Genomic DNA, 13,113 nt, shown 5'->3' on the forward strand with positions numbered 1-13,113 from the left:
AAGCATTTGGGGGTTTTTCCCTGTAGGTTAGGGAGAGCTATGAAAGGAATACCTACAAAAGGTGATAGTACACCAAAAGTTTCAAATCTATGATTTGGGAATCCTGACTACCTGTAGCTTCTGCCAAGCACTTGTTTCCTGGGAATCGTTTTCAGAATGTTGTTTTCTTCTCTGCCAGGTGACCCTGAGTATCTTCGAGCTGGCATCTGCTGCAGGAGTGGGCTGTGACATTGACCCAGCCCTGGTGGCTGCCATTGCTAATCTGAAAGCTGGTAAAATTGGAGAAAGGGGACAAGGGCGGACCTGGACCATATTTTGGGGTGGGAAGATATCAATGTCAAAGGAGCGTTTTGGTTTGGATTGTGAATTCAGGGGATATAAACCGGAAGTTAAAGAAAGACTGAAAAGCATAGTCTCTACCCCCCACAAAATACTTACATGGGCAATTTAGAGATTTAACCAGTTAACCTATCGATTAGCTAAAAAGTATTAAGTGAGAGTCTGATGATCAGCAAGTGCTTAAAGGAATTTACAATCTGGTTGGGGAAATAAGATTAATGCAAATGAAACAATGAGGGAACAATCCATTAGCAGCATATGATTCTATGCTGAGTTGTGCGGTACAGCATGTGAGTTCCCCCAAGGGATCTGCTCTCCCTTCCCGTATCATCAGCTTGACACTATTTACTTCCCCAGGCCTCACACTTGTCTCTCATATTTTCCATCACACATTTCCTCTGATAAGCACATTCACACTTACACTCGGAACAGCATGGAACCAAAGGGTGGTATTAAGCCCTTTCGAATCGCCAGACTAGCTGTCCCTCTTCTCTTGGTTTTGGTGAGACCCTTTCCTCTCCTTCCTGCCTCTCCACCCCATTGCAGGTGACAGAGTGTCCTTGGATGGCTTGTCAGCAGAGCCCTTCGCCAAGAGCTCTGCTCAGTCACCAGAGGAGGCCTCCAGGACTCAGGCCCTTCACTGTACATGGAGGCTAGTCCTGCCCCCGTCAGCAATAATGACTTGCCTGTAGTGCTTTATAAAGTGTCTTCATAGATATTTTCTCATGTGATCCTCACAGTAATTCTGTGACATAGGACCCCTATAGAAGATAGCTCCTGTTTGCTGATCTTACTTGTCCTCTCTTCCTTCTTACCAGATACTTCATCCCCTGAGGAAGAATATAAAGTGGCCTGCCTGCTCTTGATCTTTCTTGCAGCTTCCCTCCCACTCCTTGCCACAGACCCTTCCTCCTTCTATAGCATTGAGATGGATGGTAAGTAAGGAGTAGATGTGAGGAAACGGTGCTATTGAGGTTACTGTCCTGGGGTGGGAAGATGAGAAGACACATTTGTCTATCTGCAAAATGCAGACTTCTGACTCAGGGGCAAAGTTCTGTTTCAAAAAGCATTTGAGAATGAACTATCCATAAAATTCAATTCGGTGAAATTTTGTAGGAAAATCTTTGTCTTAATCCCCAAATGCCTGTTAGTCCTTTTGGTGCTAGATAGGGGTGGTCCAGCCTGAAAACATGAGAACTGAGCACCTGGGGTCAGTCTGGAGTGGCTCGCTTTATTTCCTTTTGTTTCTTTCCCTCTCTATCAATAACAACCTAGGTTACAGCAACAATATTCACTGCCTGACCAAAGCCATCATCCAGGTGTCTGCTGCCCTCTTCACACTCTACAACAAGAACATTGAAACTCACCTCAAGGAATTTTTGGTGGTGAGTGGGCTAGGTGATAAGAAATGTAAGGTTGCAAAGTCTGGCGAGAATTGTTTTGACTTAAATCCATAGACAGTTACTGTTGAGCGGGCCTTGGGGTCTAATCTACCTGATTCAGACACAGTGAGAGGCCACTTTGTGAAAGGCAGGAGTTTCTTTTAAATTCCCTAACAGCTGATACTTCAGCCTCTGCCCGAATACTTAGAAAGAGCATTGGAGTAAGAGTCAGGAAACCTGAGTTCTAGTTCTAAGAAGTTGGGTGACCTTTGAAGAGCCAAACTTTTGGGGCCTCAGTCTCCCTATTTATTAAATAGAATGACTAAACTGAATCCATGATTCACTACCTTGGTGTTAGAACAACCCAAGGAGATTGTTCAAATACAGAGCCCCACTCCTTATATCAGATCTGCTGTATTAGAAAACCCTAGGATAAGCGCTGGCCTCTGTTTTTAATGTCTCCAGGAGATCCAATGCACACTAAAGTTGGAGGGACACTGTTTTATGATCTATAAGCCCCTTTCCAACTCTAATACTGACAAAAAGTAAAACTTTTTTTCAAATCTCAAACTTTAACATAAATCAGAATCACTCAGAATTTCTGAATCAGTGGATTCGAGGCAGGGCTGGAAAATTTGCATTGCTAACAAGTTCCCAGGTGATAATTGATATTGCTCATCCTGGGGTCTCACTTTGAGAATGGCTGGTCTAGATTTCTAGGGACTAGTGCTTACAACTGGGTGGCCGATTCTACTGTAGACTATGTACAATTTGTTTGGAAAAAAAAATGTTTTAAAAGAAATTTTAGCCAAAGTTGGACAATCTGTAATTATCACCATTGATCTTAGTTTTGCCTCTGGGAAAACACAGAATAAGTAATGTCTTTCCATTGTTGAAAGAGGCCCAGAGCTTTCCATTCTAAATCCTCCATGGAGGAATCCCATCCATACACTTATGATACATGGTCCATTACCCACTGCCTGCTTGAGCATTCTCAGCAATAGGGTTAGGGAGCTGATTTCTTTGCAAAGCATGGTCTAATTTAAGAAGTACGGCCTCATTTGTCTTCCTTCAGGAGGAAACGCAGTAGATTATATTCTCTCAGGAATTATACCATTGTCTTGAGAAGTACATGTCAGGGGCTTGTAACTTAGTGAGTGGGTCTCTATTTAAACTGAGCCAGCCCATCAGACAGAATGGGCTCTGAGCATCGTAGATATAAAGAGGACTCACAGCATATCTCTAAGATGTGGGGAGAAGGGAATTCCCCTGTTCCTTTTCTCTTTTACCCTCTTTGTTTGCTAAATGGGCCTGGGATACAATCCTCCCTCTTTGATTTGTTGGGGACCTGGAGGCGAATGGAGAGGACAGCTATTTGGGAGTTGACAGGAGGAGAATACCAAGAGCACTGTGTCTGAATCAGAGGCCCAGCTCTATCTCTAGTTGGGCGGGGAGTCAGCTGTAAACAGCATGATGGCAGTGGTGTCTGGAGGCTGCCTAGGAAAAGAGATTAACCTCCTGGCATACAGTATTACCTGCCTTTGTTCTAGGTTCTTTCCGTGCCCTTGCCACCTCTCCCCCAGCGCTCCTGGCAACCTCCTGTTGTCTGCACTGGCTGGTTTACAGGCAATGTGCATCCTTGAAACCTAGGGAATTTGCCACGTTTCCATCCAGTCTCCAGGAGCAAACCAGCACTCCTCAGCTTTCCTCCTAGAGCTTTTCTTCTTGTAGCCCGAGGCTGTCCTACTCTGACCTCCACAAAAATCTGCTTCCCTTACAAATTCTTCCCTTACAGGTGGCCTCTGTCAGCCTCCTGCAGCTGGGCCAGGAGACGGACAAGATTAAAACCAGAAATCGGGAATCCATTTCTCTACTCATGCGCTTGGTATGTATCTTGTTTAAGTTGGTCTGGGGAAAAGAGAGCGCAAGGGCCAGAGGGAGACTCCTCTTTATGGTGTTTGGGTTCCTGTCGTTGTCATCACCCAAAAGCACTACCTAAGAACTTAATTCTGCCTCACCCCCTGGGTCTAGTCCTCGCATTCTCGTCAGCACTCTAGACTCATCCTGTAATCAATCGCAAGGGAGAGTCTTCAAGGCCTTCTCTGCAGGCCAGGGCCTTCCTGGCCTTTAGCTGACGGGGGCAATATTCTGACCTGGGAGGGGGGCAGTGGAGTCCCCCCTCCAGAACTACCTGCCCAGGACCTGTTTGGCTTACTTGACCACTTCCTACCACTGGATGTCTTGTCCTTAAGAGTACTATGAAGAGGGTGCCAAACAGCGCGGAGCTGTACTGGGGGAGGGTAGGGAAGGCTCAGAGGAAGAAGGGATTTTAGGTGAAAAGCCATAGGCAGGGAGCCAGGGGGGCCACGTATCAGGCAACTCCTGCTATCTCTTCTCCTTTCTTCCCAAGCTGTGGGCTTTTCCCTGCTTTGGCAGAAAGTTCTGGGAACTCTGACTCAGTTAGTTAAAAACAAAATCTTTTCCTCATGACCCTGTTTCCCTCCCAACACACTTACTCACTCTTTTGCTCTAAAAGTCTGAATCTCCAGGTTAGTACTGTCCTGAGATATGGACAGGAGGGGCTCCCGCCCTGGGTCCTGTGTTTAAGAGGCCCTCCTCTGGCTATGGGGAGAAGATATGCCTTCTGGAGCCTGTGCCCCACCTCGAAGCCCCCAAAGATTTCTGAGACCTCAGAGTTCTCTGCTGAGCAGCTCCAGCCCACGCGTAGGGCTCGTAGGGCGGAGCGTCCTCCTCACGGCTGTCCTACTGAGGTGGACTGCTGCTGGTGGATATGCCTCTAGCGCCCAAGCAATGTGTGGCTGGAGCTTGGCTGTGCGGATAGGAAGTCTACGTGCGCATAAAACACCCTTTAAACAGCCTGATTCCCACTGCCCTGTTCCGGTCTGGCGCTCTGAGGAGTCTCAACATTCTTAATTCAAACCTGGCTTTCCATGAAATTATAAAAGTAGATTGTGACAGTTGAAAGATAGAACATAATAGTTTATTGTTTTATTTAGTCATATGATATGTGAGCTTCCATTTGGACTCTTGGCCCAGGACCGCAAATGTTAGGACAGGCATGCCCGGGACTCCCCCAGGGTTTCCTTTAAATACATGGGCACTGAGTAGTATCTGTGTCTCAGTTTCTCCTGCTAGAAAAAGGCCTAGGTTGGGCTGATTAAGGATTATGATGGAGGAGAGAAGAGAATGGACATGAGGGTGTGTGTGTGTGTGTGGGGGGGGCGCAAGGGGGTGGTGAGGGGTGAGAGGGCAGAGGGAGCAGAAGTCATATATGGCAAATGCCTGTCATGTGTGAGGTAGAGCATAGTCTGTGGAGCAGCAAGGTAATTAACCTTGGCTGATTCTTTGTCCATAAAAGTGGGCAATAGTTTTCATGATAACAGTGGTTAAGATTCATGAGATAATATATGTGAAAGTGCTAGTATATAATAGATGCTCAACAAATGTTCCTTCCCTCTCTCTGCTGTTTGTTTTAATTTCTGGATGGTTAGGTATGCCTCTTCATTGCCTTGGGCAGTTTTCACTTCTGTAAGGTTGGGGGTGATTCTGTATTGTCACATAGCCCTGCCTCCTCCTCCTGCTTTGTTCTCCCCCCCCCCCAAAAAAAAGTGAGAAGGCATCTGCCCTTGTGGCATGGCAGTGAGGCCTGCAGAGTGGCTGGAACAGAGCTAGGACCAGGTGCTTTTTGCTGCTGCAAAGCAATTTAAATGCAAATGTTTCCACACAGAAATTGGAAATGACTGAAGGAGAAGGAGCTGTATTCTGAGTTAAGAGGCTATTCATGTAGCCCCAAACCCTAGCCAGGCACTTCTCCCCTTTGGGTCTTTCTCTCTTGGCTGTCAAGCCTGGGCAGTGCCCACCCCCAGTATTGCCAGCCTGTTCCCTGGCATGGGCTTTGCAGGGGGAAAGAGATGACGCTCTCATAGAACCATGGAATCTTAAATGTCAGAATGAGGCCAGATCCTGGCAATTAGTCCAGTCCTTATAATTCATAGGTGAGGAAACCGCGGACAGGGAGGGAAAGATGACATTCAAGGTGTCCCCCCAAATAGATGGGCAGATTTGGGACTAGAACCCAAGTTTCTTGGCCTTCACTCTAGGGCTGTTTCCACTACTATGAATCTCCTCCAGTTATTTTCTGTGCTTAATGGAGCAAAGCGTAGGAAGTTTTGGGCCAGTGGATCCTTCTGGAAGCTGTCACTCATTTTCCTATACCTGAGGGGTGTATCCTGGAAAAGGGAGCCTATCTCTCTCCTGGCTTAAGGTTTGACAGCCTTGCCTAGCAAAAAATTCTTTCTGTTATCCAACCTAAGATCGGAGCTACAGTTTTACTGACAGATTTCCGTCCCTTCAGCTGCAGCATCTGCTCTCCTGAGGCTGTGTGTATTGTGTACCTGTGTTTGAGAGTAGCAGAATCTTACAAATTTTAAAACCTGAAAGGACTTCAGTGAAGGAAACATATTAGCGTATAGGGTAGGTTCTCTTTTCTGAGTGAAATTTTGGGACTCGAAACATCAGCGATATTGGGATGGGCCCATCTGTGTGAATTGCCAGAGGATATGGGACACTTGTCTCCAGAGTGTGTCTTTTTGTTTCAAACCTCCTGATGAGAAGAGTACTGTAGGAAACACACCCTGTTCCCTCCTCAGGGAAGGGGCCTCTCCAGCCCAATGCTAGGTTGTGCTGCTTTTCACTAACATGTTCTTGCCACCAAGTCTGATCCAGGCATCTTGATCTGTCTTTCTGCTTGGCTGTGGGGGCTGCTGGGATTACCACAGCACACAGGCTTCTAATTAAACTAATTAATCATGCCTGCTCCTTTATGCAGCATCCTTACTGTTTCATAAACACTGTGCTGAGAAAGGGAGGACACTGAGGCCCAGCACAAGAGGACCCAGGTGGATTCCAGGCCCCGTTTCCAGCCTGCAGTGGCAATTGTTTCTTTCTCTGCCAAGCTTCATCATTAGCACTTTTATTCATTCTTACCTGCATCTGCGCTGCCCACCCACATGTGATTTAGCATCCAGAATGAGAGAGAATGGGATTTTTTTCCGACCCAAGGAAAGTGATTCTTCCCTGCCTTCTGCTTCTGAGCCCTTCATATAACCCTGAAGGGGTTGGGAGCAGGGGCCATTATAATGGAGCTGAAAAGGCCATATTGCTTTCTTAGAGCTGAGCCAAGTCAAGGAGGAAGAGGGAGTGTGATGTGGAACCCTGTTCACTTATAACTCTGGGGGCGTCAGAGGGCCTGGCCCAGGCGACTGAATGAAGAGGAACAGGGTGTCACAGAGGTAGGCCCTACCTGAGGTTCTCATCTCTTGGTCCCTTCTCTTCCAGGTGGTAGAGGAGTCCTCCTTCCTGACCCTAGACATGCTGGAGTCCTGTTTCCCTTATGTCCTGCTTCGAAATGCTTATCGGGAGGTATCCCGGACCTTTCATCTGAACCGAGTGCCGGCCAGTACTCACTGAAGAGTCCTGTGGACCTACCCAAACCCACGCCATACTGGAAGCTGTGGCCATTTTCTCAAGGGGTGGGAATGGGGTGGGTCTGGTGCCAGAGCTGATGAACAGGCATATGGAGGAACAGTCGAGGGCTGATAAATCAGAGAAGTGGGGCAGGCTGGGGGCTGGGGGGGATAGAAGACAGGTTATGGAAAAAGTTAGGGGAACGGGGCCATGTGTGTGAATTTTTACAATGAAAAAACCGAGTGACAGAGAAATATGTTTTCCATCTTCTGTTGACTGGAGCTTGAGTTCTGACTGGCATGAATCCCTCCGACCTTCATCACTATTCTAGGATAATGCCGGCCGACAGAGATGATCAATCATCATATTAAACTGTAATGAGCTTATAATCCTCCCACTGGAGCTGCTATTGTCTCCTGTACATTCATTAGGACGATTATGTCCTCTTTTCCTTTTCCAAACGTGTTCAGCAAACATTCAGCCTGCTCCTACTGCAAAATCCTAGCAGAGGAACCCCGATTTTTCCTTTGGGGGGAGGCTCTTTTAGGAGCCATGGGTCTCTTCCTCTGCCCCCAGCTCTACTGCCTATAGGGACAATGAGGAAGTGCTCTTGAGACATTTTCACTGCCCCAAACCCCTTCACCTGCCCTACCACATCTCGTGGGTAACAAGTAAGCTCTCTCATTAACTTTCACACCTCCTGCTTTTTCTCTGACATCGCCACAACCCAGAGCAGAGGGTCAGTCTAGGTAATTCTAGGTCACACGACAACTAATTGGACCAGAGTCATGTGGGTTTCCCTCCCAGACCACTTGGGGTACTCTGCCTCCTATCTGGAAAGACTGACTTAACCCGAATCCCCTTGTCATCCTGGGTACAGCTGTTGCTCCAGGCAGGGATTTCTCTTCTAGATCTTAAATTTCATAGACCTCATTAGGTTATAGGGCCCTGACAGTGGGTATACTTGAGGGAGTACGAGCTGTTTCAGCTCAGCCCTTTTCTGCACTAATTAGAATTTCAAGAGTCACAAAGCCTAGGGGCGTTCACAATAGCACTAAACTGGGTTTAGTTAACTCCATGGCAGAAAACAGTGGCCTCCATCCATCACTTCTGTGCACTCACTGCTGGAAAGGCTGGAGCAACAGATCATATATGTCTCAGGTTCAGAGTGGTTGGAATGGACAAATATAATTAACTAGTTGATTAATCAGGGTCACGTCCATAGCTCCACGATAAAAGGGAAGCAATTGCTGGCTTTCAGCAAAACCATCTGGCCTTCATTAAAGCTATTTGATAGCTGTTTTTTGGATTTTGTATGTGTGTTTGATCTTTATTTCTCGAGACCCAGGCTTAGTCAATACTTTTTAAATTTGGCACCCATAATCAAAACAAGTTTTTCTTAGTAACAAGTGTCTGCTCTTTAGGATAGAAGCAACACGCTTCGTGCATCGGCAAATTGTCCGTCCTTGCTATAGAAAGGAAATTTTGTTCTAAGCAATGATTCAAGGTCAGGCCCACTGAAACTGAGGGCAAAGTTGATGAGAAAGAGAAGGCTCAGAAGTATCTGGACAACGAATCTTAAATACTTACATCTCTGCGGGGATCATCATCTGGAGGAGATGGAGACCTCTTTTCCATATATATGTGGAACTGCTTATGAGGAGCCTCCCCGAGGACCAAAGACAAGTTACTGCAGGGGAACAGGGTAGACATAATGCCTTTTATTGTTTTAATTAAAATTTTTATTGAGATAGTCAATCCAATAAACAAATGCAGAGATCCTATGTATCTTTACCAGTTTCCCTCCATGGTAACATCTTGCAAAACGACAGTATACTATCATAACTAGGATATTGATATTGATGCAATCTGCTGATCTTACTCAGATGTCCCCAGTTTCACTTATACTTGTTTCTCTGTGAGTGTGTATTTAGTTCAGTACAGCTATAATATATCACGTGTAGGTTCATGTATCCACCACCTCGGTCAAGATAGAGCAGTTTCATCACCACGAGGATCCCTCATGTTGCTCTTTTATAACCACACCCACTTCCCTCCTGCAACCCTCTACCCCTTCCCTAACTCCTGGCAACACAAATCTGTTCTCCTTTTCTAAAATTTTGTCATTTCACATAATATCTCTGTATAAACATATAATTACACATACATTTCTCTATCACATATACTTTTTCAAAGTGTTCTTGCATCCTTATGACATTTCTGCAAGGTAGCCAGGGAAGGCTTCCTTATTTCAGGCCAGGAAAGATTCTGAGATGTTAAATGATGTAATGAAGCTCATGTGCTTAGCAGTACATCTAGAACTGGGACCCAAGTCCTAGCACTTTTCTCCCTGACCAGACTACCTCTTCATTTCAGAAGATCTAGTTGTTAGAATCCAAAGACCCTAGAAGGAGCACAAATAGGAGGTGAGGACCTGATGGCCTGTCCACCTGAAACAAAAGGTGAATGTCTAGAGGTACCCATTAGCATTGTAGGCAGTTTGTTTCCTTGGCCAGTAGGGTCTCTGACCCCTATAGCCTAGGACACAACTATGAAAACTATGAACTGCTTCCTGATCTCAGAACCCCAGCTTGCTTTATTCAGGCCTAAAAGGAACTGAGGAATGAATACCAGGAAGAAATTCTGACCTTGATTGCTTTGTCTTGCAGGCAGAGTAGATTCTAGCCTTGGCATTTTCATTAGTGCAATATTTTCATTAAAATCTCTATTATCTTGTTTGCAGCAATGAGATGGAATTATCCCTCCTACCAGGCCTGAGGCGAGATGTTGCAGAAGTGCTTTCATTCCCTTGGGCAATGAAGACACTAGAGTGTTCGGTTGGTCCAGTGGGCCGATGAAGGCAGCCTCAAAATGCAGTGGGGCTGGGACCTGGACTAGGGGGTCTTAACCCTTTGACACTTTGCCTGGGAGGAAGAGAACAACTGGTTTGAGCTTGTAACCCAGGAAGGAGGGAGGTCCCAGCTAGGGACAAGACTTCCCTCACCTTAGGTCCTCATGCTTATTATCAGTTCTTCTCCCAACAAAGTTTGACTTTGAGAAGAAGCTGGCACATGGTTGAAATGCACTCACGCGGTTGGGGGGAAGTGTTCTCCCAGGCCTCCTCCCCACAGGGCCTCCTGCTTCTCCTAAATACCTGTCATCAAAGGAGAGAAAGATGAATTCCCCCTCAGCCCCCACACCTCACGGAGTTGTCAAGTACTCTCCCTCCCACCTCAATAGGAAGCTGGAGCAGCAGGCCACGTTGCAGGTTGAGGAAGTCAGAAGTTAACTTGAGCAGAGTTTGCAGCTCTGGAGAGATTGAGGAGCAGGCTTTTCTCTTGTCACTTTGGAAGTAGAGGATTGTGAGGCTGCCCCTTTAAATAGCATTCCTGTAGGAGGCAGATCACATCCATCCGTCACCACTGCCAAAATATCATTTTTGGTCTCTATCAAACTCAAAGCTTGCTGGAAGGGACCGTGGGGTTAGGGGAGTGAGGAGGCACGGTCTCCAAGGGGGCAGGGGCAGTTTGGAAGCTGAAAAGGAGAGGAATGAGGTTGGGCAGAAGGAGCCTGGGAAAGGTGGGGGCAGGGAACAGGCGGAAAGATAGGGAAAGAAGAATAGCCGGTCTTTTGAGCCTATGAATGGAGCGGATACAGCTGTTCTTATCCCTCTAGAGCGAGGCTCTCAACCTGTGTGGGTCGCGACCCCTTTGGGGGTCAAATGACCCTTTCACAGGAGTCGCCTAAGACCATCGGAAAACAAAAAGAAATTTATATTATGATTCATAACAGTAACAAAATGACAGTTATAGAGTAGCAACGAAAATAATTTTATGGTTGGGGGTCACCACAACATGAGGAACTGTATTAAGGGGTCGTGGCATTAGGAAGGTTGAGAACCGCTGCTCTGGAGAGAGGGGAAGACAAAAATGGGATTGGATTGCAACAAGAGGAATGAGGTTGAAGTTAACACCAGGACCGGTGACTGGGAATGAGAAAGAGCCACAGGATGGAAAAGCACTAGGAAAGAAGGGGAGACTTGGCCCTGGCTTTGTCGCTTGCTCTCTATGGGACCACATACTTTTTCTGTGCTTAGTTTTCCCATTTGCTAAATGAAGGGGGTTAGATTAGATGGAGTCTAAAGTGTCTTTTACAGATAACTGTTTTTTGGAGGAGTGAATTTTTCTTTTCTTACAATGGGTTAGGAGATGGGGGCCAGGGAGAGCAGGGGTGGGATATACCACTGTATTGACAAGAAATGTTAGGAGATCCCTCTGGATGTGTATATCTCCTGCTGCTTCTACATATTTGAAATACCTGCCTAATTTGGGAATCTCTATGGCTCTAATCCTAATTTGCAATTCTTTCATCGTCTCCAGCCCATTCTTTTTCAATTGATAAGGAAGGCAATTGCTCTCAAGTTTTGAGAACTGGATTGTGTGTAGGAGTCTGACCGGGGTCTCAGATGCAGCTTTGTCTTGGCTGGGACTGTGCATGGCAAGGAGGGGATAGAGGGATGTGCTGAAGTTAGATGGACAGGGAGGGGGAAGTCCAGTATTCTTCCCTCTTTTTGTCCTTCTCTGACTCTGCCATCTCCTTCTGTCTCAGTACTTCTGGGAGCTGGCTCTGCTAGATCTGAAGGCTTGATACCACAGCATCTAGTGTGGTACTGGAACATACAAGGCATTCAGTAAATAAAAGAATGAACAAATGAATTAATGAATATACGTGCATATGTCATAGAGCCCAGTTCTGACTCTGATTCTGTGGTGCATGTGTTCCTGCGTGCATGCAGATGGTGCGGGGGAGGATATAAAAAAGATTTTTATTGGGGAAGGGGAACAGTGTTTGGGAATTGGGGGGAATTGGGGAAGGGGAACAGCCAAGTTGTTGTCCTTCAATCTTAGTTGTGGAGCGCGCAGCTAGCTCAGCTCCAGGTCCAGTCGCCATCCAGCCACCCGTCGGCAGCTCTCAGCTGCTCAGTTCAAGGTGCTATGTTCAATCTTAGTTGCAGGTGCATGGGAGTCGAACCGGCAACCTTGTTGTTAGGACCATGTGCTCTCACCAGCTGAGCCGCAGCTCACTGGCCCGTGTGGGAATCAAACTGGCAACCCTGTTGCTCAGAGCTTGTGCTCTTAACCAACTGAGCCACTCGGCCAGCCCTCTACCTGATATTTAGAATGGACTAAATACCTTCTCCAGATCACTCCTCCTTCCAACCTCCAGAGTTCTTGATATTAAAACTCACATTCTGGGATCCTGGATTAGTCAGTGAACACATCTCCACTTTGCGTTTACGAAGGATTTTCCCCAGTGCTAAAGTAGGTGGTAATTAAGGAGAATAAATCTAAGAAATGCTGAGGTGGTTCCTGCCAGAGTCCAAAGTAGGACTTAGTTTGATGGAAGAGGCTTTGCCCTGTTACAAGGTCTTGAGTTCAAATTCCAGGTCATTCATTCAACAAATGTTTTAATCAGTTAGGCTGTTTCCAGCTGGGCCCTCAGCCATTAGATTTCTTTCGCTGAAGACAATAAGAGAAATAAACTGGAAAGGCTACAGGGAGGGGTTGAGATGAGATATTGGGAATGATTTCCTGGCCCTCATGGAGTTCTATTTAATCAAAAGAAGATGTGCTGCTGCTGTTCTGGTGGATTCTCTCTGGAAAGCTTTAAACTTGGGAGAAACTTCCATGGCCAGGAGGGAAGTTAGAGACACCAGGGGGGAGGCCACGGTGCTGGAGACACGTCAGGAAGACCAAGCTAAGGAAACTGAGAAGGGGAGTGGGATACCATCACAACTCAGAGCGGACCCTGAACTTTTCCCTCCACAGGCAGGACTGCAAGTGTGAGGGTCTGGTGTGGGGCTGGGTTCTGACGGTGGGTGGCTTCACCGAACCAGAGAGCCAAG

The 13,113-nt window shown here is 46.6% G+C and overlaps 1 protein-coding gene across 1 annotated transcript in view; it reads left to right on the top strand.

The window, feature by feature from the left end:
- NCKAP1L (NCK associated protein 1 like) overlaps positions 1-10,939 on the top strand; it is a 61,133-nt gene extending 50,194 nt beyond the window's left edge. The window contains exons 25-29 of the mRNA XM_019659664.1: positions 179-272; positions 1,158-1,274; positions 1,615-1,724; positions 3,517-3,606; positions 7,080-10,939. Of these exons, the coding sequence (XP_019515209.1) occupies positions 179-272; positions 1,158-1,274; positions 1,615-1,724; positions 3,517-3,606; positions 7,080-7,211 (543 nt within the window). The 3' untranslated portion in view covers positions 7,212-10,939. The remainder of the gene's footprint in view (positions 1-178; positions 273-1,157; positions 1,275-1,614; positions 1,725-3,516; positions 3,607-7,079) is intronic.
- Positions 10,940-13,113: the final 2,174 nt, after the last annotated feature.

The sequence above is a fragment of the Hipposideros armiger genome, unplaced genomic scaffold (assembly GCF_001890085.2).
Source record: "Hipposideros armiger isolate ML-2016 unplaced genomic scaffold, ASM189008v1 scaffold_303, whole genome shotgun sequence".
NCBI classification, from domain to species: domain Eukaryota; kingdom Metazoa; phylum Chordata; class Mammalia; order Chiroptera; family Hipposideridae; genus Hipposideros; species Hipposideros armiger.